The 22,044-nt window shown below is 30.1% G+C and overlaps 4 protein-coding genes across 12 annotated transcripts; 1 reads left to right on the plus strand and 3 right to left on the minus strand.

Annotated features, from left to right (window-relative positions):
- The first annotated feature begins 29 nt into the window (after positions 1-29).
- LOC137000828 (uncharacterized) lies at positions 30-9,495 on the plus strand. Its single transcript, XM_067358339.1, has 3 exons — positions 30-606; positions 1,632-1,738; positions 8,676-9,495. Exons 1-3 carry the CDS (start codon positions 437-439, stop codon positions 8,975-8,977), a joined length of 579 nt encoding a protein of 192 aa, XP_067214440.1. The 5' UTR covers positions 30-436; the 3' UTR covers positions 8,978-9,495.
- On the minus strand, positions 2,559-7,163 carry LOC137000827 (uncharacterized). Of its 6 annotated transcripts, none has more exons than XM_067358333.1 (9): positions 7,026-7,163; positions 6,374-6,597; positions 6,036-6,293; positions 5,733-5,897; positions 4,402-5,434; positions 4,101-4,327; positions 3,235-3,394; positions 2,893-2,992; positions 2,559-2,805 (listed from the first exon to the last, which is right to left on the minus strand). In XM_067358333.1, the coding sequence occupies exons 5-9, from the start codon at positions 4,538-4,540 to the stop codon at positions 2,706-2,708; spliced, it is 726 nt and encodes a 241-aa protein (XP_067214434.1). In that variant the 5' UTR covers positions 4,541-5,434; positions 5,733-5,897; positions 6,036-6,293; positions 6,374-6,597; positions 7,026-7,163; the 3' UTR covers positions 2,559-2,705. The 6 variants fall into 6 exon arrangements, with proteins under 6 accessions (XP_067214434.1, XP_067214439.1, XP_067214435.1 ...); XM_067358338.1 differs by lacking the exon at positions 3,235-3,394 and adding an exon at positions 3,716-3,752; XM_067358334.1 differs by lacking the exon at positions 2,559-2,805 and adding an exon at positions 3,716-3,752 and having other exon boundaries at positions 7,026-7,160.
- A 136-nt stretch (positions 9,496-9,631) lies between the features above and the next one.
- Positions 9,632-12,707, minus strand: LOC105669295 (uncharacterized). Its single transcript, XM_012362170.2, has 4 exons — positions 11,629-12,707; positions 11,189-11,318; positions 10,923-11,097; positions 9,632-10,334 (listed from the first exon to the last, which is right to left on the minus strand). The coding sequence occupies exons 1-4, from the start codon at positions 12,705-12,707 to the stop codon at positions 10,168-10,170; spliced, it is 1,551 nt and encodes a 516-aa protein (XP_012217593.2). The 3' UTR covers positions 9,632-10,167.
- Positions 12,708-13,583: 876 nt separating this feature from the next.
- LOC137000823 (DNA endonuclease RBBP8-like) lies at positions 13,584-20,434 on the minus strand. 4 transcript variants are annotated; one of them, XM_067358326.1, is made up of 5 exons: positions 19,497-20,434; positions 15,242-15,792; positions 15,076-15,172; positions 14,872-14,974; positions 13,584-14,791 (listed from the first exon to the last, which is right to left on the minus strand). In XM_067358326.1, exons 2-5 carry the CDS (start codon positions 15,766-15,768, stop codon positions 14,736-14,738), a joined length of 783 nt encoding a protein of 260 aa, XP_067214427.1. In that variant the 5' UTR covers positions 15,769-15,792; positions 19,497-20,434; the 3' UTR covers positions 13,584-14,735. The 4 variants fall into 4 exon arrangements, with proteins under 4 accessions (XP_067214427.1, XP_067214426.1, XP_067214428.1 ...); XM_067358325.1 differs by having other exon boundaries at positions 15,242-20,434; XM_067358327.1 differs by lacking the exons at positions 13,584-14,791; positions 14,872-14,974 and having other exon boundaries at positions 14,982-15,172; positions 15,242-20,434.
- Between the last annotated feature and the right edge of the window lie 1,610 nt (positions 20,435-22,044).

Consider the following 22,044-nt stretch of genomic DNA (forward strand, 5'->3'; position numbering starts at 1 on the left):
GTGCACGGGCGCACTCCGCGTAAGATTTATCTATCCGCGTATCTCGCGTTTAACACGCGACGCGTTTTCGCGCACGTGTGTGGCGAGGCTATCGTCGCGTCACTTTTCGACACTTTCTTCGCGACATTGACATTCGTATGACCGACAAAAAAGGACAGACTGATCGCTCACCGAATTGCACAAAATCACGACACGCGCGCGGAACTGTCAAGCACTAGCGTGAAGCATCGTGCGCTCCCGCGATAGAAAATCGATATGAGCACTGCGAGGTATGACCTACCGCGCCTTACGTCAATACGGAGCAATCAATGTGCACTGGCCGGCGAGGTCTCCGGCGGATCTGACTCCATTTTTCTTGTGGAGTACTGTGAAACAGTGAACAGTGAATGCGTGAACAATCGCGAGAAACGCGCTCGATCGAAACAATCGTTGCGCGATGCACGGGGCTCCTTTGATGTGCGATGTCCCTGAGCGCGGGAAAATTCAGCGCATCGATTGGAGAACTTTTGCTCTTTATAACGCCGAAATTACGACACCCTCGACATTTTGCCAAAGGAACTTTCGTCTCAGAACAACGTCAGGAGTCTACCCTGAATCGGTTATTCGGTAAGTCTGGGACACCCTGTATATACTAAGTGAATATATACTAACATGATAAACAATACACGTTTTGATCATGTCAAACGTTAACTCTAAATAATTATCATTATTCGTTAATAATTGCGCGTTAACCTTATCTTAGATAATGACACTTGTTTTTATTCACAGTCCACTGCATACTGTTCCGAAATGTTACGGCATACTGTTACTGGCAGTACCAAAGTAATTTCGGAACGGCCGCGGCAGTGGACTATCATGACGTCATGTTGGTAGCACCGGCAGTAAAAAGGGAACACACCCCTAGGCTCTCCAAATCGTTGCCACAGTCGCATCGCGCATGCTCAATGTATTTCTTTCTGGCCAGAGATTCATTCAAATTGAAGTGATTTGCTCTTATCCTGTTTACCAGTGTTACGAAGTATCTTTCCATATTTATTTTATTAAACCACGGTTTGGTTTTTTTCCTATTGTAGAAGTTTTGGAAATAGAAACTTCCTTTATATTGGGCTTTTTTAATAATTGTATCTTGGGTCATGTTCCACGTCTCTTTCTTAAAGACAAATCTAAAGTTCCAAACCGGAATTTCAATTGTTTTATTTTCTTCTTCAGTTGTGGCTTCTTTCTCAGTAAATGCAAAGTAACAGTAACGTAAGTAACGCAGTAACATTAATGTTATAATTTCTCACTCAACAATATAATTGTTACGTACAAGACATGTTGTATTGCAGTTACATTGTTGAGTAGGAAATTATAACATTGACGTTATATTACTGTTAGCTTGTGTTTACTGGGTCAGCTAGCCGGTCTGCCCACTCGTTTCCTTCTATGCCTACATGACTTGGGATGCTCGGCAAGCCTCTTCATTTTGACATCTAATTATTATTGTAGATAAGGTTTTGATTAAAAGAAAGAAATTTTTCAACAAATATTTAAAACAATAGATTTTGATGGTAAAATTTAATGGATAAATCAAATAAATACTTATACTTTTACAAAATCATTAAATTAATGCAGTTGATATTATGTTACAGGATCATGCAGATCTTTGTGAATATTTTTGGAGAAAATACCATCACTGTCGAGGTTGAGGAATCCGATACAATAGAAATCGTGAAGGAAGAAATTTACTTTATAGTAGGTAAGAAAATGTTTAATATAAATATCTACTTTAATCTACTTTTGAGAAGAGAGAAAGAAAGAGAGAGTAGTTATATGTTACATATATAACTATATGTTAAACTTATAAATGAGGTTTGTTATTAGATTTGTTATTAGAATAAAAGAATAAAATTGCATAATCTAATTTTGCACATTTAAAATATATTTTACAAAAGTTTTATAATTTTTTATTATTTTTATGTAAAAGAAACATTAATTATCTCGAGTTTTATATTTTTTTAATTAAAAAAATGACTTATACTAGTCTAAATATCTATTGATAAAATCATGATAAAATCTATATACAGGGTGTTTCATACTGAACGCATTATATGATAATGGCACATTCATGAGATTTTGGGATGAAAATCCTAACATTGAAATGTCGAGGCTATAAATAGTTTTTAAATGGGAAGCATTTAAAGTTGATTAATCAAGTTGCTTCAAATTCGCGCGCTCAGGTATAGTATATCACATAGAAATGAGAATATCTTCAGATCAATTTGCAGATTGATCTAAAGATATCTTCATTACTATAGGATATGTCATGCCAGACCCTCGATGCGGGACAGTCTGTATAATAACCCACATAGCACGTAATGTTGCAGCAATATTGCAGCAATATTATTTTTCCATTGCAATATTACCATGAAATATAGCAGAAATATTGATTAAATATTATTGAGATGTCACAGCAATATTAAAATGTCCGCGAAGATTAATCGCAGTAATATTGTAGTCATATATCACAATTATATTACTGTAATATTAATGAATATTTCTGTAATATTTATGTGATATTAAATATAGCAAGGAATTAAATAATAAAATTATTTTAATACACAATAATACTTTATATATTAAAATATGTTACGTACAATGTTAGTACAAACTGAATGGCATATAATATATATATGGTTACAATAAGTTTTCCGTTTGTAAATTTTTTAATCTTCACTTTCATTTCCTGAAAGTGCAAGAATATCGTCGGTGTCTTTTGATTTTACATTTTCCTTTTCTATATTCTTGCTTTTTTCTTCCTTTATTCTAAAAATTTTATATATATATATTTATGTTTGTGCAATAAAATTTAATTTAATTATTGTAAGTGATATTTTAAAAAACTGTACTTACTTTTCTCGAGCCTGACGAGTAGGTGCATTAGCAAGCCAAAATCCTATTTTTTTAATGATGTAGTCCTCTGTTACATCAAATTTATGACGATAAACGGCACCTAAAATATTAAATTTCTATTATTATTTTCAATTATCTTTAACAATATAAACTTACGCAAACACAAAATAATAGTAACATAACATTATTGTTATAATTTCCCACTCAAAAATGTAACTGCAAGTAACATTGCCTTGTATGTAATAGTTACACTGTTGAGTGTTGAAAAATTATTACACAATAATGTTATGTTACTATTACTTTGTGTTTGCTGGGAATTTATTATAATTTTACAAAATTTACCCAAAACGCATTTACATAAAACTAAATTATAAAACGGTTTCTTTTTCTGTTTTCCAAGATAACTGTAACTACATGCTAGAGAGTTAGTAAAAATTTGCCTCATTATTTTGTTCACAACTTCGTCAACATTTTTTCCTCCTCGATAATATAATTTAGTCACCTGTAATAATTATTACAAATAAATAAATAATATATTATTTTATTTATAATAAGCAATATGTTTATGATAACATATGCAATATATATTTATGATAAAATAGTAAGTCGTTATCATTATTTAGTATGTATTCAATAAGCGTAAATAGAAATCAAATTTACATATTAATCATTTTCATTTTTCATTCATGAAAACATTCATTTTTTAAAAAGAAAGATACTGATTACTCTGCATAGAAAATTTAACACACATGCACAAGCATTATGAACAAATTAATTGCAATATATTTATTACTACAGAAAATATCAATTTATATATATATACCTTGCATTGCAGATGAATTGTCAGGAAAAGAAATTGTCTACTTTAAAAAGTGGATTATTTGTAATATATAATATATATTATTAATATATATATATTATTTGTTAAAGCAAAAGAGTTTATATCTAATTTTTTGTACTGTAGTAATATTTCTACTTATTTTATAAAATTTTTCAACATTTACTATTTCTTGATAGAATTATATATTATAATTATATGTAGTAATAATATTATTGTATAATAATATGTATATGTAATAATAATAATGTTGAATGCATTTTATTTTATTAATGTAATTAAAAAAATGATTTTGAAAGACTTTTAAACTAAACTTTTAAGTTTTAAAAAAATTGTTTAATAAGTTGTAAAATTGCAAAAATATGTGTACCACTTGATTATAAAATTCCTTATTTTTTAATTTTTCTTCGAAGTTTTTCAGTTGTTCTGCATCTTCAATTGGAAGTAAAGAAGCAATATTATCATCATCTTCACTCTTGTTATTAACTGTAGCATTATCTATATATCCTGATTTATCCAGACTATTGATAGATTTTAGTAGATCATTAATTTTTGTAAGAACAACATTTTCCTTCTTTATAGATAATTTTTGTAATTCTATAAATATTTGCAACATTAAAAACAATTAAATATTAAAAAACAATCTTTTAAACTTCCATTTTATGGCTTACCAATTAAATAATCTATTTTTTCATTAGTTGTTAAAAATGTATGATCTATATTTCTTGAAGTTTCTCTTATGCAACATGTTTTCTGAGAAGTATTCTTCTCTTGTACAATTGAGGTGTCAACATTATATTTTGTCAACATTGCGTTATCTATGAAAATAAAAAAAATTAATTATTGGGTTGGCAAGAAAGTCGTTTTTTCCTTTATTTAAATGAAAGGCGACAACAAAAACTTATTACGACATGACTTTCTTGCCAACCCAATATTTACATTAATATTTTAACAATTACCCAGATAACAAAATGTCTGCACAATGCTTTCACAGTGCGCGCGTGCGGATTGTTCGCCCTTCGACTAATGTGCTTTAAAAAGCTTTTAAATTTTACGCTCAATAGAGAACCAAAGATTATTACTTAATATTTTAATAATCTTATTAAGTTTGTTCTTTTTAGCTAAAATAGCTACACTAGTTCAAAGTTTATCTTTTTCTCTCCACATTGGAAATGAAAGGAGAAAGATAAACTCTGAACTGATGCAGCTAGTTTAGCTAAAAAGAACAGACTTATTATTAAGTGTACAAATAAGTTCTTGGTTTTTTTTAGATTATATTTATTAATATAAAAGAAATGGTACACTCAATTTTAATCGAAATAATATCCTTTTGAATTGATTACTTTTTGCCATCTCTCAGGTAAGGTGCCAATCTCTCGACGAAAAAATGCTTCGCCTTTTAAAGTAATCATTGATCCAATTTTTGACTTCTATTTCATTCCAAAAGCGGATATCCAAAAAGTCGTGCTCCATGGATTAAAAGAAGTAAAAATCCGAAGATGCGATGTCCGGAGAACAGATTAAATACAAAATAGATAAAGGAAAAAAAAACGCCGAAGTCTTCCCCATGATAATGAGAAGCTGCTGTTAAATAAGCATTTCTTGATGTTGAATGAAAAATCTTATTGCAGCCTATTCTTCGAACATCGCATCATTGGATTTTCACTTCTTCTGGTTTATGCATGATCTTTTGGATACGTGCTTCTGAAATAAAGCAGAAATCAAAAATTGAATCATTTTAAAAGTAATTGATTTGAAATCATTTCGATTAAAATTAGGTATACTATTTCTTTTATATTAATAAATTTATAAAAAAAGCTGCGAGATCTTGTTTATACACGTAATATTCACGCGTGAGAGGAATATAAACTCGCACAAATTATCTGGGCATTTATTTTCGTGAGAATATTTTCCTTCCTCATACATAATTTTTGTAGAAATATTTAAAAATTAAAAATTTTTAATTTCCATTATTTGTAAATCACTTTTATGCATGACTTACCAATTACGTCAACAATTTTTTCATTACTTGTGTGATCTACATCTATATCTGTAGAAGTATCTTTAATGGTGAATGTTTTCATAAAAGTATTTTTCTTTTGTACAATTGATGTATCATCATCATGTACAATTGATGTATCACCATCATGTTTTTCAATTGAATTATCTATAATAGAAACAAGAAAAGAAATTATGTTATATTCAAGCAAATAATATGTATATCACAAATTAATGGAGCGTTTAAGAAGTACATTGACTGAAGTATATTACTTGCTATGCAATTTGTAAATATATATATAATTACCATTTTCCATACTAATAAGTGGTAATTTGGATGTTGAAGGAAATTCTGGATATTGGATGTTGGAATTCATTGTTTTTTTCATACTACTTTTAATTCTGTTTGATCTTTTTCTTGGAGGATATTCTTCATTGTCAGAATCCTCACTTGATAACATACGACGTGCACGACGTTTTCTAGTCTTTTTTGCATTTTCTGAATCACTAATATCAGTCAGCTGTTCTGCTAAGGACACTTTTTTCATAGCATTATCATAATCAGCTGTAATAAAACAAGTATTTTTATCACTTATATAACATATATTATTAATTGAACATATAAAACCTATATTATTATTTTACATGCAGTTCCAAAAATTCTTATGACACTTAAAAATTCCCAATTTTCATCAGGTTCTTCTCTCCTAGAGATAGCTTTCAAAGTTTTTCTTTCATCAAATGGAGGCCATTTAGCTTTTTTCTTGTCTGTGCTTAACCAAATAGTTGGAATAGCAAATATTCCATCATTAAATTCAACGATTGAATACATGTTCTAATTTTATTTTCAACTATTGTGAAAAGAGAATCTGAAAAAAATGACAGAAATAAAGAGTTCATTAAAAATATACATATATTACTATATATATTATATATATATATATATATATATATATATATATATATATATATAGTAATATATGTGTATATATATATATATATATATATATATATATATATATATATATATATAAATATGGTTTCTTGGGAACTGAAGCACTAGAAAAATGAAAAATTATGCATTATTAAAAAAGATATTTATGCTTATTATAACCCCAATAGCGTGTTATTACAATTTAATCGAGAGTCAGTTAGTAATAATACAAGAGGCAACAAGTTTGGTAAAACACGGCAAAGATAAATATATGACCTAAAATAAACCGATATTTTAGGAAACTGAAATCATGAAATTTCTGAATGTATGTACACATATACATTATATAATTTATATCTGTACCTTTTTGGAACTCAGCACTAGATTAAGTATATAATTCATTAGTATCAAAGTTATTAAATCTTGACACTATCACATGAAAAACAATCTGCGCACATTACATTATGCACACTATGCATTCCGATCCGATATAAGGTTATCGCACACAAAATAACACAATTGCATATATATAACATAAGACTATCTCGACCAAGGAGCATCTAATGTAAAGGCGCTATAAAGACGCACTTACTTAAACATAACGTGCGCGTGTCTTTCACGTAATATCAGTGTCAGGATTTAATAAATAACTTGGCACCAATAAATTATATACTTAATCTAGTGCAGAATTTCAAAAAGGTACGAATATAAATTGTATATATATATATATATATATATATATACACACTAGACCAGTGCTCGGAATTAGTCTGAACATTTCAGCCGATTTCCGTGGTATACGCCTCCTTTCCTCTTCTTACCGCGCGCGCCGCAGCCGCTAGGGCCAGCGCCGCCGAGCGTTAGGAGCGACACTATCTGATTATGAGTGGGTTCTTCTCCCTATTTATTAAAATTTAAAAAAATGTATTAAAATTTATTAAAAATAAATTTTTTATTTTTAAATTTATTAAGTAGAAATATTTCAATAGATTTCTATGTCACCCATGAGGTACTAATACTGACACGTTTTTCAAAAAGTGGTTTTTATCTACATTATTGCATCAATTGTTCATTCTCATAAAAGGCCAAGAAAATCTAATTAAGAAAATCTCTTTTATATATATTTTTTTTTAAATTAAGAATTTATTTTTATCTTTAGTGGAATAGGTCTACGGGGGAAACCACTTAAAAAAAAACGCGTCAGCATTAGTATCTCATGGGTGACGTCAAAATCTATTGAAATATTTACACTTAATAAATTTAAAAATAAAAAATTTATTTTTAATAAATTTTAATACATTTTTTTAAATTTTAATAAATAGGGAGAAGAACCCACTCACAATCAGATAGTGTCGCTCCTAACGCTCGGCGGCGCTGGCCCTAGCGGCTGCGGCGCGCGCGGTAAGGAGAGGAAAAGAGGCGTATACCACGGAAATCGGCTGAAATGTTCAGACTAATTCCGAGCACTGCACTAGACATTCATCAACATGTCATCTAGTGAAGAAACAGATGGCGAAATTGTGTGGGCAGATTACACAGATAGACACAAACGTCGTTTAGCACATAAAAGAAGTTTAAATGAATTTACAAAAATATATAAAAAGGTTAAACGAAATAGAGTTTATAATATAGCAAATAATAATGACGGTCAAATAGACTTTTCTTATATCAAATATATTGATACATATATATTATATGATATATATAATATATATGTATCAATATATTTGATATTTTAATAACGTCTCAATAACATCACTCTAATTATATGTATTATTTATTATCTTGCAACAATATATTACAATATTACTGTAATATTTCAATGTTATTTATCAACATGTAATATATCAGTAATATTTCTGTAATATAGTACGATAATGCGTAATATTTCTGGTATATTGCAATATTATTGAAATATTTACGTAATATTTCGTGCTATGTGGGAATATATACATGTTTATTGAGGTTGATGTTAATTACTTTGAAATAACAAAAAACATTTTATTGTTTTAGGAATTCTTCCGCCTATACAAAGTTTGACTTATGGGTGTTATAAAGAAATGGAAGACCAAAGGACTTTGTCAGATTATAATATTCAAACAAAATGTACGTTCTTCTTGGATTTTGTTCACGGGGTATCAGAATACTCAAAGACGCAGCTGAGAAAGTCGGTTAAACAACCCAGAAAACATTTTGCGCGTAAATATCTAGCAAGTCGCGCACAAATATGGCTCATATTGCGCAAGCAAAACCCTATTCCAGTGCGTCGTCATAGCGGTAGCAAAACGCTAGCACACTGCGTTCAATCTCAATAAGCGGTATGCACGCAAAACGCTAGCACACTTTGCGCACGATCTCAATAAGCGATATGTACGCAAAACGCTAGCACACTTTTGCGCGCAATCTCAATAAGCGATACGTACGCCTGTTGCTTGCATATGATGCTGCAAAGTTTGCGCGATTTGAGAGTCATATGCACATGCGAGTTGAAAGCGATATGTACAGACGGCGTCATTATATAATGTGTCTTCCTATTTTATACAGTATACATTACGTTTATACGTAATCCGTAATATATATTAGTGTAATATATATTACGAATTATGTATAAACGTAACGTATACTGTATAAAATAGGAAGACACATTACATAATGACGCCGTCTATGCAGATGAAATTAAAGCAATATACTCTGAAATTACTATATAAATTTTAATATTATATATAGAAACGTTATACATCATGTATTTGTTTATATTGTATGTAAATATAATGTCTCTGTAAAAAAAGTAATATATAAACAATTGAAGACGATTATATATACCATATTATAATTATTAAATATATGTATACAAATTAGAACACATAATTTTAGTCATGCAATATTGTATATAATTATATCATTATCTACATTATAATCATTTGTAACAGTTTACCACTTTTCACAGTAGCATACATACAATAAGCAAACACATGTATACGTTCTTACATAATATTAAATTTTATATAGCAATTTAAGAATATATTTTATTACAAACGGATCTATTATATGGATCTATCATATGGATAGAAAGAGAATTCCGCAAAAAAAGAATTTTTTTTATAAAATAAAATAAAAAAATTATATATATATATCTAATTAAAAATAAGTAGGGACATATATGTATATATAAATTCTAGCGTTTTATTAATTAATTCTTTTTACAATATGAATTAATTCACTCTTCTTTATATGAAACTTTGCGTAAGTAATGTGATAAAATAAAAAACTGTTCAATATGCATGAGTTCACTCTTCTTTATATAAAACTTTGCGTAAGTGATATGATAAAATAAAAAATTGTTCAATATGCATGAGTTCACTCTTCTTTATATAAAACTTAAAATAAAAAACTGTCACATCTATTCATTGCTTTTTTTCATAATAATATGAATAGTTTATAGTAGATAAAATAAAAAGATTTTTTCAAACATATTTAAACTTTATAAACAAAAACTTTCAACTTATTAATTTACTTGATGAAGATCTTCTTCGCGCGATTCGTCTTGATCATTTTGATCTCTTGAGTGCATACGCTGTTGATGTCGGTGTCTTTGTTTAGCTGAGCGTAAGGCTTCCGATACGTAATATTTAAACTCAGCCGTTGTTAATTTTGAATGTACAGAAGTAGCATCTAAAATAAAAATACTTATTTTAAATAACTAGCAGATATTTAAAATAATTATCTGTGATTTAATTACAAATTTATTATAGATTTATATAAAATTTATTTTGAAATATACATTCATATATAGGGTATCTCGAAATTCAACTACAATAAGTTTGTAATATAAACATTCTTAAAAAATTAAGCAATAAAAATATATATTTGCGGTTATTTAGTGTAAGAAATAATTTTTATAATGTAAGAATTTGAAGTCAGAATTTTTTTTTAAAGTAAGAATTTAAAGTCAATTATAGGCTATACATTTAGAAAGTTGCTTATCCGTGAATCACATATATGCGATACCAATATTATTGCACATGCAGCTTACGAATAAGCGACCGTCTGAATATGACCTACAATGGGCCAACTTTAAGGCCTTATATCTAAATAAGCATTATATTAAAAATTCTAAATATTTTTATTACTTCATTTTTCGAGATCTTTACTGCAGTAATTTTATTTTTTATGCTTGAATTAAGATAATTTTATATGAGTATTATTGCAAATTTATTGTCGTTGAATATATATAAAATATAATTCTTGTTGTAGACATACCATATAAAGCATTAATTATTCGTTGATCCGATAACTTTTCCTTTATAGAGCGGTTATTATTGTCTTTGCCTGTCCATGTGAATGATAGGGCTACATTTGTAGTAAAAATCTCTTTAAACGCCAAATGTATTATTTCTTTTGCATTTCGTCCTCCAATGGATGCAAGGTATTCTACCTATTATAGATAATATGCATTAACATAACATATAACATATTACATAATAAAATATTGATTCATTAAAAAGATAAGATCAAAAAATTATTACTATTTCGGTATATATTGTGTCGTCTGACCGATTAAACTTTAATACTGCTTCAACAGTGTGAAACGGGATTATGTTTGGTTTCACAGGTCTTCTATTTATTTTTTCTATATGTAAGCATTGATTCCTCGTTCTATTAACAAAAAAATTATAAACAAAGTGTTAAATATTCGATAATTTTCTAATAAAAAATGTTTCTAAAATTCCTTACATTTTAAATAACAAGAAAAAAGTTGTATTAAGTAAATCTTGAAATTTATTAATGCAACAGATGGTTTTTATGTCTTATATAAAAATTTCAAAAAATGAGATAAAAATTACATTATAGAGATTAGGAATTACTGGAAAAAATAGAGAAAAAGTTTCATAAACACAAGTCTATTATTAACATGCAAAAAAGACAGATAAGCTATTTTAAAATTGTAAAAGAATTGTTTCATTACCTGAATTCTGTCATTACGTTTCTCACACATTCCATCACTTGCATTTTAATTTCATTGATAATATTAGTATTTTCCTGCAGAGTATTTTGATGATACGTTATGGTGGGATTAGGATGTTCGTGATTAGAAGTGAGTGTATAATTAGGTTGTGTGTTATAAGTAACATTATTATGAGGTACTGGAGCTGACAGCAAAGTCAATGATGGAGTCTCGGAATCACGTGACAGTGAGGATGAATAAGATTGAGGTGAAGATGATGTATAAGATTCAGGACTTATTACTGAAGACGATTCAATTGTATTTTCAAGATGTGCCATCTTCTGATTACGTGTTGATTCTCTATTATGATGTGGTGTATAATGAACCATATTATTTGTCATCGGAATTAATGGTGGAATATGAGATGCCGATGATACTGGCAAACATTCATATGATGAAAGATGTTTAGTCGCATTTTGACAAGGTATTTCTATATTTCCGATAGGACACTCTGTATTATTATTCATTTCATAATCATATTTTTTATTACGTATTTGTTCAGTATCAATCATTGAAGTTAATGGAAAAGATAAAATCTGAGATTCTGAGAATGTTTGAGAATTTGTAAATGATGGATGTTTAATTGTTGAAGAACATGAAGGCTTAGATATCGTACAAAATGAAGATTGAGATACGATAGATGAATTTGTTACAGATGTCACTGGAAATTGATCGTGAGATATCGGAGTTGTATTGGCAAAAGGTCGAGAATTTAATGCCAATTGAGATGCAATAATTGGTTGAGAACCATGTATAGATGAATCATCTATATGTGACGGCAAGTGAATTGATTTGTCAGTTGAGAGTAACGTTATGGATGCAGAATGACATTTGGATGCACTGTTAATTGCTTTCTGTTTAGCCAATTCTTCATTCTCATATTGTGATAAATTCTTTCGAATATTTCTGATCTCATCTGTAACAGAAGTCTTGTTTTGCTCTTTATATCGTTTAGCTGATTCCCCTTCATTGTCAGAAGATTCGGTAGTTTCATAACGCAAAGGTTTTTTTATATTTTTTCTCTTAGGTCGTCTATTCATATTGACTTTATATCTGCAAAATTAAAATATTTAATTGTTACATAAACTTTGGCAAGAATAATTTTATCATAAAGTAGCAATAAAAAACATGATTATATATAGTAAGTTATAAAGAAGATAATGCACAATATTAACAGTCGGGAAATATAAGCTGATATCGCAATGATAATGAAATATTTTTATGTAAAGAGATAAGTCTATATATAAATTTATATATATTAATATATACAAAAGAAAATGATAGTTATATATATTAGGTGTAGTAAAAAGTAATCCATTATTTTTCTAATAGATGGCTATAGTAATCCGTATCTCGCGTTGTATAAGTGCGATCGGGTCACGCTTTATGGCGTTAGAAAGATAAGATTTCGAACTAAAAAAACTTCTGAAACAGTTTTGTGATTGCTTGACTCAGCATTGTTTGAGCGCACGTCAAGGATGGACACCAGCAAAGAGAAAATACGTCATATTCTACAGTTTTTCTTTGATAAAGGTGAAAACGCAAGCCAGGCGGCTAAAAATGTGAATAATGTTTATGGTCCTGATACTGTAACAGCCAATTACGCGCAATTTTGGTTTCGTCGATTCCGTTTCGGTAATTTTGATGTCAAAGATGCACCACGCCCTGGAAGGCCAATTGTCGAAAATGTTGATAAAATAATGAAAATCGTCGAGTCCGACCGTCATGTAAGCACTGTTTCGATTGCCCAGAAGCTAAACATTGCACAAAAAACCGTTTGGAACCACTTAAATAAGGCTGGATTCCAAAAGAAGCTCGATGTATGGGTGCCTCACGAATTAACGCAAAAAAACCTCATGGACCGAATTTCCATCTGCGAATTGCTGCTGAATCGCAACAAAATCGACAGTTTCTGAAGCGGATGGTTACTGGTGATGAAAAGTGGATCACTTACGACAATGTCAAGCGAAAACGGTCGTGGTCGAATCGCAGTGAGCCGGCGCAAAAGGTGGCCAAGCCAGGATTGACGGCCAGGAAGGCTTTGCTGTGTGTTTGGTGGGATTGGCAAGGAATCATCTACTATGAGCTGCTCCCCTACGGCCAAACTCTTAATTCGGATCTGTACTGTCAACAATTGGACCGTCTAAAGGAAGCAATCGCCCTGAAGCGGCCAGCTTTGGCCAATAGAAGAGGAATTGTGTTCCATCAGGACAACGCCAGGCCACACACATCGATAGTGACTCGCCAAAAGCTCCGGGAGCTTGGTTGGGAGGTTCTTATGCATCCACCTTATAGTCCGGACCTGGCGCCAAGTGATTACTACCTGTTCCTGTCTATGGCGAATAATTTTGCTGGTGAAAAATTTGCCTCAAGAGAAGCTTGTGAAAATCGACTGTCCCAGTTTTTTACCAGTAGGGACGAGGGTTTCTATGAGAGAGGCATTATGAAATTACCTTCAAAATGGCAACAAGTTATCGAACAAAACGGTGCATATTTGACCTAAATCGGATCATTCTAACTATGCTAAATAAAGCCTTCAATTTAATGCAAAAATAATGGATTACTTTTTACTACACCTAATATATAAATCTATATATTATGTTATCCAAAATATAATATATACATGTAAAATAATAAATCAATCTATGTTCAAGCCATGAAAGCACTTAATACTTCCTTCCGGTCATATTTGACGCATGTATAATATTTTGAATACAGATGTTTTATGTTTGTTTAGTTTCATCAAACTTTAAGAAATACAAAATACATGGAATAATTGAAACAAATATATTTACAAACAAATTTAGAATGACAGGTTCGTAAGATCAAAGTCACAAATGTAAATAATCGAGGCAAATACGAGCCGAACACGGATGGTAATGCGTTGAGCTTTGTAGAAAATTAATTTTTCTACGAAGCTAAATGCTGTGCACAAGGTACAAATTTTCTTGGTACATCACCAAGCATTATAATGTAAATGTTCTCCATTCGAGATACAATTTAAATATATTTACTATTTTTAATATTAAACATATTATGTTCTTACTTATATTGTAATTGACTATGTCTCAATTTAAATTTTGCCGATAAGTGGATGTCTCAGGAAATTCTGGATTCCAAAAACCTGTACAAAAATTTAATTTATCATATATATGTATTATGTATAATATATAAAGTATATATGGAAATACACAAAACTTATACCTTCTGGTGTATTTGCTGGTCTCTCGTATCTGTGTCGGTGACGCGAGACTTGATTTCTCCGTTTCTGCAACTTTTCTCCCATCAATGACAAATTCTTGTAATACTGAAAATAAAACAAGATTAGAAATTAATTTTTTTTTTTTTGTAAAAAAATGTGCTTTATGCAATTATATGTATGTATATTATTTGTTAACTGTCTATTACCTGTTTGCATTCCCAGCAATCCCAGCCATCTATTTTTGCTCTGTCAGCTTTGCATCGCATATTAAGCTGCTCTGGAATGTTTTTCTTTCTTCTTTTCCTGCAAATAATTTTTTATGTATCAGATGGACAAAGAAAATTACATTAACTTGTATTAAAAAATATTTACCTATTTTTCTTCAGTAATATTTCCACAGGTGGTTTATTTTCCGTATCACATAAATTGATGTCATTTATGTCATTGATGTCATTCCTCTTTAATTTCTCTTTTAAACGTCTAGCTCTATTAGATCTACTCTCTGTAGGACTGAGCTCTACTACATCATCTTCGACAGTTTCATTGGTGCTTGAAGCATTACTTTTCGAAGTAACAAATACTTTTTCTAGAGAAATATCACTAATGGAATTCTCTTCTGTTTTTGGCAATATGCTAGTTGGTTTATTTGGCAATGATATCTTCTTTTCGTTGCACTTTGCTGATTGAAACACAAGTCGAGATTGCTTCATCAGATTTTTGCCATATATTCTAGGGCATCCATGGAATAATATTGATGGACTTTTTGGTGGACTGGTAATTTTCTTGTCAGAATCGATGAAACTCGTATTCAATGTATCTAATCCCAAAAAGGGTCTATCAGCTTTTATAGAAATATCATGTTTTTTATCATTGCTCTTCTTTTTCATGTGCTTCTTCATAGTAAAGTTATTGGTTCGTCATCGCTGATTTAATAAAAAATACATTAAAGAATAAAGAATTATAATTTATAGTAACGTATGAGTGCAGTGTAAGAGTAGCAACAAAGTGTAAAGATACAATTTTGCTTATCTTTTTACATTCGTTACCTACGGGCACATCCACTTCACTGTCAGTTAATTTTAATGTCAAGTCTGAGTCTGACTCAAACTTATCAATGTTATATATATCGAGCGCGGATATATCGTGAATCCAGCACTGTACGTATATATTAGTGGGGTTATCTGTTAAGAAGCATTTTCGGACATATGTTTATTAAACAATTTTAACTCTAAATAACTTCAATAACACGCCCTTAAGCTATGAACCTCGAGTCATGGGACACTCTGTACATAAAATTAACAATTTTTACAGTAACAAATATTATGAAGTCGTTATATATTCCTATTTTACAATAAAATGTAAAAAGAAAAATAATTTTTATGTAATTTTTATTGTAAACGTACCATGTATAATAAATGAATCCCCACACATTGAGAAGCATATTCATAATTAAAAAATTATTAAATTCTAAAGAAGACCGCCTTTCATGTGAATAATAAAGATGTATGAAATATATACAAAAAAGGACAAAAATAATCTTTTTCATAAGTCAAAATTAAAAATAGTGTAAAAACAAAACATTAAATAATTGAAAAATCTATTATCAAAAATTTATAGCAGCTACTACATACTTATATGTGTCAGTGCCTTCATTACTGCTACTATTATCACTTTTATCAGTTTCAAAAAATGGCATTCTGTAACATTTTGTTACAACATTTGTTAAAGGAACAATTTCATTATTAAGTAATTTTGAACATACGAAAAATTCAACTTTGTCAGATAAAATGCCAACATCATAAAAATGTTTAACGTATTTAAATTTTTTTACAATAAAATAATATTGTTCATCCGCTACAAGAATATTTTGAATCAAACAAATTGATGAACATTTCAAAAGACAACAGTTATTGTTAAGACGAAGACTAAAAATCATGTTATTGTATTCTAATTTTTTATATTGCTTACAAAGAAGGAATATTTCATCTTGAATTAATGGACCAGATTCATGTGATTGTGATACTCGAATGTGATTATTCATTGTCAACTTTTCATAGTGTATTGGTTGTCCATGATATTCGCTCATTCTTCGAATAAACTGCTGCAAAGGAAGATGTGGCTTCCTGATATACTTTCTGATAAATGGAATTTTATTTTCAAATGGAAAAGTAGAAATGGTGTCTAAGGGTCCAAATCTTTTGACATCTTCTGTTAAATGTAACAAGCCATGAATGTTGTAAGATATAAAATCCTTGCCGTAAATATTCTCAGATAATAAAACAAATTTTTTTAATGCAATATCAGAGAAATGCAATAATTTTTGTGAATATGTTGAAGATATTAATATACGTATTGATGTATGAAGCAACAAAAAATGCAAATAAACATCTTCTTGCAATATTCCACTTAGTACAACAGGACTTGTATATAGTAAGAATTGTCGGAATTCTGTGGCTTTATAATCTCTCCAATCTTTCAAAGATCTTGAAAGATTGGTGATCGAGAAAATTCTACTGGACAATATTTCCATATACTTTCCAATCTTGAAGATATCAAGTCAATATGTCTAGCAGATAATTTTGCGGATTTTGTAAAATTTCCAATCAACCATGCTTTACAAAGTCTTCTTACCACGCCTAGACACACTAAATGCATGTAATCAAATGGCACTTGAGATACCATATTTAATGGAATTTGTAACAGAGGACTAACTGTCTCATTACTATGATGATTATTATATTTCCATTGTGCGTATTCATTATCTGTACGAGGCTCATGAGTTGTACCAAGGAAAGACATTGTTCCATTTAAATAAAGACCTGAAACTTTACATTTAGAACAAGGATATTTGGCATTGTGAGCTTTATGATTTAAAATAAATGCTCTAGCAGGAGCATCGGCTATAAAACTCCTATAAATAATAGGTATTAATTTATTTCGATAAACAATACCTCTAGCATTAGAAATTTTTTTTATTTCTTCAATAAAATATTTAAAAAATATATTTGGATTATTAGGTTTTTTATAACCTTTGTATATTCCAACTATTCCAGGACTATTATCAGTTATATTGTAAATTCGAAATTGAATAGGCCAAATTTGAATTTTTCCATTACGATGTAATTGTGCTCCATCAGTACTAATATCTATCTCTAAGGAAAGTGGAATTGCATGAGAATGCATGTTAGATAATTTTGCAATAATAGATACTTCGAAGCCAATATGAACATATTCTCCATCTTCAAGTTTTACAATTTCTCCAGTGTTAGAAGGAGTCTTTAAAAGAGTGCGTATGTCCTTAGGTAAATATGAAAAACAAGAATGAGAAATTAATACTTTCAATATTGCATTTCCCTGAACATGAGTGAAATTATTTTGAACAAAACAAGAAACTAATTGTTTGTGGAAATTATCAATTATTTCAATATTGTTGTCGTCAGAATAATCACATTCTTCATCAGTATAATTATGGTTAATCCATACATCCTCATCAGAATCTATTTCAGAAAATTCCGCATTAATTTCTTCATTTTGAAACTGAAATAATTCATTATTCGAAGAATTTACATCTAAACATAGAGATTCATTGCACATTCCATCTTTTGTATTCACTTGAAACAGATAATTATCTACTGATCTTGTATTGTATGTTTTCTCATGTATTGTTGTGTTATGCACATTTTCCTTAATTGCTTTCTTTATTCGCTGTTGTTGACGAACAGAAAGGCTATTAAATGGCTTCTGAGATGGACAATCATAAACCGGCTTCATTGTGGAATAATCTAGGCTGTAATTTATAAAAATAATGTAGTTTATAAAATTTTTAAAAATTTATAACTGTAAAATTCTGTAAAGATTTCAAATATATTGCATTGCAGATTACATTAAGGCAGGAATCAGTTTAAAGAAGAACTACAGCTTCTATTGAGAATTAAAAGAAAATATTAAAATAATAAAAGTCAGAACTAAAAAACGTCGATAAATTCGGATTATCATTATGTATAACTTAATTGCATCATCTGTTCTTTTTATGAAAATAATAGAAAACAAAACAATACAATATAAAGAATACAGAAAATACAAGAAAATAATTGCAAATTTTACTGAACATATATAGTTATATTTTTCCATCTTAAATTTTATATGTTACAATATAAAAGAAAATAATATGACATATTTTATAATTTTAATGTATATACTTCTTTCAAAAACATATATATATATATATATATATATATACATACATATAACTTTATTAAAATTACAATCCCAGACAGTACAAATGTCTAAAATACGTTTAAAAACTTGTAGACATACATCTTGTAAATGTTTTTAAGACATTTGTACTGTCTGGGATAGGAATCTGTTTCTTTATACAGAGTTACATGTATATATTTTTCTACAAATCATATTTTTTTATATTATGACAAAAAAATGTAATAAAAATGATAGTTTTTAAAATGTAGATAATATGCATATAAAAATATATTTATTTTTAAACTGACTTTTCTGACTTTTCACATAAAGTTGAAAATATATAGGTTAGAACACTTCAAAATATACTACGCTACAGATATAGAATATATTTTGAAAATATATGATGTTTTTATCGATACGAGTTACTTACGAGAAGAGTGAATGAGGGCTGCAGTAGAATGTGTTGAGCAGAGCAATGTTTTTCACTTAAATTAATACAGTCAGTCACGTATATCACATAACCGCAGTTACTATCGCTACTCGCTATTCCTTTGTTAGAATGCTTCCTGTGCGCTGCGCGGGACAAGTCGTTTGAGCACAACGACTGCAAGCAACTTACGAGCAAATATGGTATCCATTTGCATGTGATTTGCTGGTGTATAACGGACAATACATGAGCTTAATAAATTTGCGGGCAAAACTCACGCAAACCGCGTACAAAGTTTATATGCATAAGACGCGCAAACTTTGCGCGCAAGAAATGTTATCTGGGAATATATAATGTATAACTAGAAATGTATAATCATCTGGTTGTAATTGCTGGATTCACACTGGAAAGAAAGATTGTTTTATATAAAACAAATTCTCCTATTGGATATCGGACGTCGTACGTCGGAAATCGGACCCAGTGTGAATGCAGCAAATGCGGCCTTTGTAATCATGGGGGTTTCAGAAAGGTTATAGGTAGCTATTGAGGTGGGTTTTTTAGCTGGTAGGCGGCCTGGTTGACCATCTGGGTATATGAGATATCTGGGAGTTGAATCGTTTTCAGAGGGGAAGATCCGGAATGCCACCCGCATGGGATCTCCGGATCGAAACTTTTGAGAAGGTAAAGATTCTCAGATTTGATTATGCCTGGATATAATTCCAGGTTGAATCCAGCACTTCCTCTTGGTACGGGCTAGGAGGGGTCTTTGGAAGATTTTTTCCATCTCCGAAAAAAAAAAAAAAAAAAAAAATTGTATAATAAAAAATATATGTAATTACTATGTCTTTAATCTTACTAGCCACTCTTTGCAAGTTTTATATAATCATGACTGAAACTTAAATGCGAGATAAATTGCGCAACGCGCGTCGCATAGCGGTAAACGAACGAACTAGCAATTACCGAATATTGCTTTTGTAATGTTTTTGGAATGTTGCTGTCACATTCTCACGAAATATTACAATTACATGTTCCAATAATGTCTCAACAATATTACATTGCAACTTGAAAAATTGTAACATTGCTGCAATGTAATTGCAATGTTCTGTGCTGTATGGGATGTTAAAATTTAAAATTTGAAATTGATTAAATATTTGATTAAATAAATGTAAAAATAATTTTATATACATTATATAATGAATATATACATATATATAATGTATATAAAATTATTTTTACATTTATTTAATCAAATATTTAATCGATGATAATTAAATTTTAAAGTAACATCTACGTAAAAAATGTTAGCATTTATTTTCTATAATATTGTTGCGCCTGCAGAACGAGATATCACACGCGTCAACGGAACTCGCGGAAAATAAGTAAAACAACACAACACTTTATAAGAGAAAACACTTTAATTATAAACACTCAACATTCAACAAATAATAAACGGAAATATAATTCAATATATCAGAGCTGTCATAAACGTCCGTTCGAGCAGACAGCTACCGAAGATCTGACATATGACAGCTTGTTTACAAACTGTCATAGAGACCCTTTAAACCGCTAATCGATATCGTCTTGACAACAGAAATAAGAAAGATTCTTGTTATTTACAAATGCCATATGGCTTCAACTTATAGTGACCGATCGATATTATCGATCGGTCCGTCAGCTGTAACACACAGCATCAGCGGCGAAAAGCACAGGCGCAACACTGCCCCCCTTCTTCAAGATTGTCGTCCCGACAATTTTTCTTGAAATCAATCCAGGAAAGTTAATTGTTGTCTTCAAACTTCTAGTGTCGACTCCAGGGCATTTTAACGACTTCCTGCTCTACCTTGTGCTGCTGCATCAAGTTACCGAGCGCCGCTATTTTGATCCCAATCGAACACCTTTGAACTTGAAAACCGTCGACTCCAGGGTACCCTCTTGGTTTCTTGCTCTACCTTGTGCTGTTGCAACAAGTTACCGAGCACCAATCCAGGTCCCAATCGATTAACTTCCTCTCGCCGTCTTTAATTCCTATGCCGCCGCTCTTCACAATTCTTCGGATAAGAGAGGGGTATCTGCCGTGGACCCATCGCCCTAAGAAGGACTTCTCAAGTCTCTGCCTCAGCATTTGCTCTTTGGCCCACGGGAAAACCACGGTCAAAAACCGTGGGCGAAGCAGTCCTTGTTGAAAATGTTTGAAGAATGTCCGGAAAAATTTCTTGAAAACGAGTAAGAAATCCATCTCTCCAGATTTATTCTTCCAAAGAAATTTCTTTCCTTAAAATACATAAAAACTTAAAACAGATAAATTGTTCTTTAAAAATAAATCTTTACATTAATCGTTACAATCATACAATTATTTAATCAGTTTTCAATTTTTTTTATAATTCTGTTATAAATTAACTCAAAGTTTGTCTCGGAATATACGGAGCTAATCTATCTGAATGAATAATCTTCTTCTTGTGTTTTTTTTATTTTTGAATACAAAAGACAAAATTACTTAATTTTTTTATAATTCTATACGGACCCTCCCAATAACTTTGCAATTTGGGTGTTC

This window comes from Linepithema humile, chromosome 6 (assembly GCF_040581485.1).
Source record: "Linepithema humile isolate Giens D197 chromosome 6, Lhum_UNIL_v1.0, whole genome shotgun sequence".
NCBI classification, from domain to species: domain Eukaryota; kingdom Metazoa; phylum Arthropoda; class Insecta; order Hymenoptera; family Formicidae; genus Linepithema; species Linepithema humile.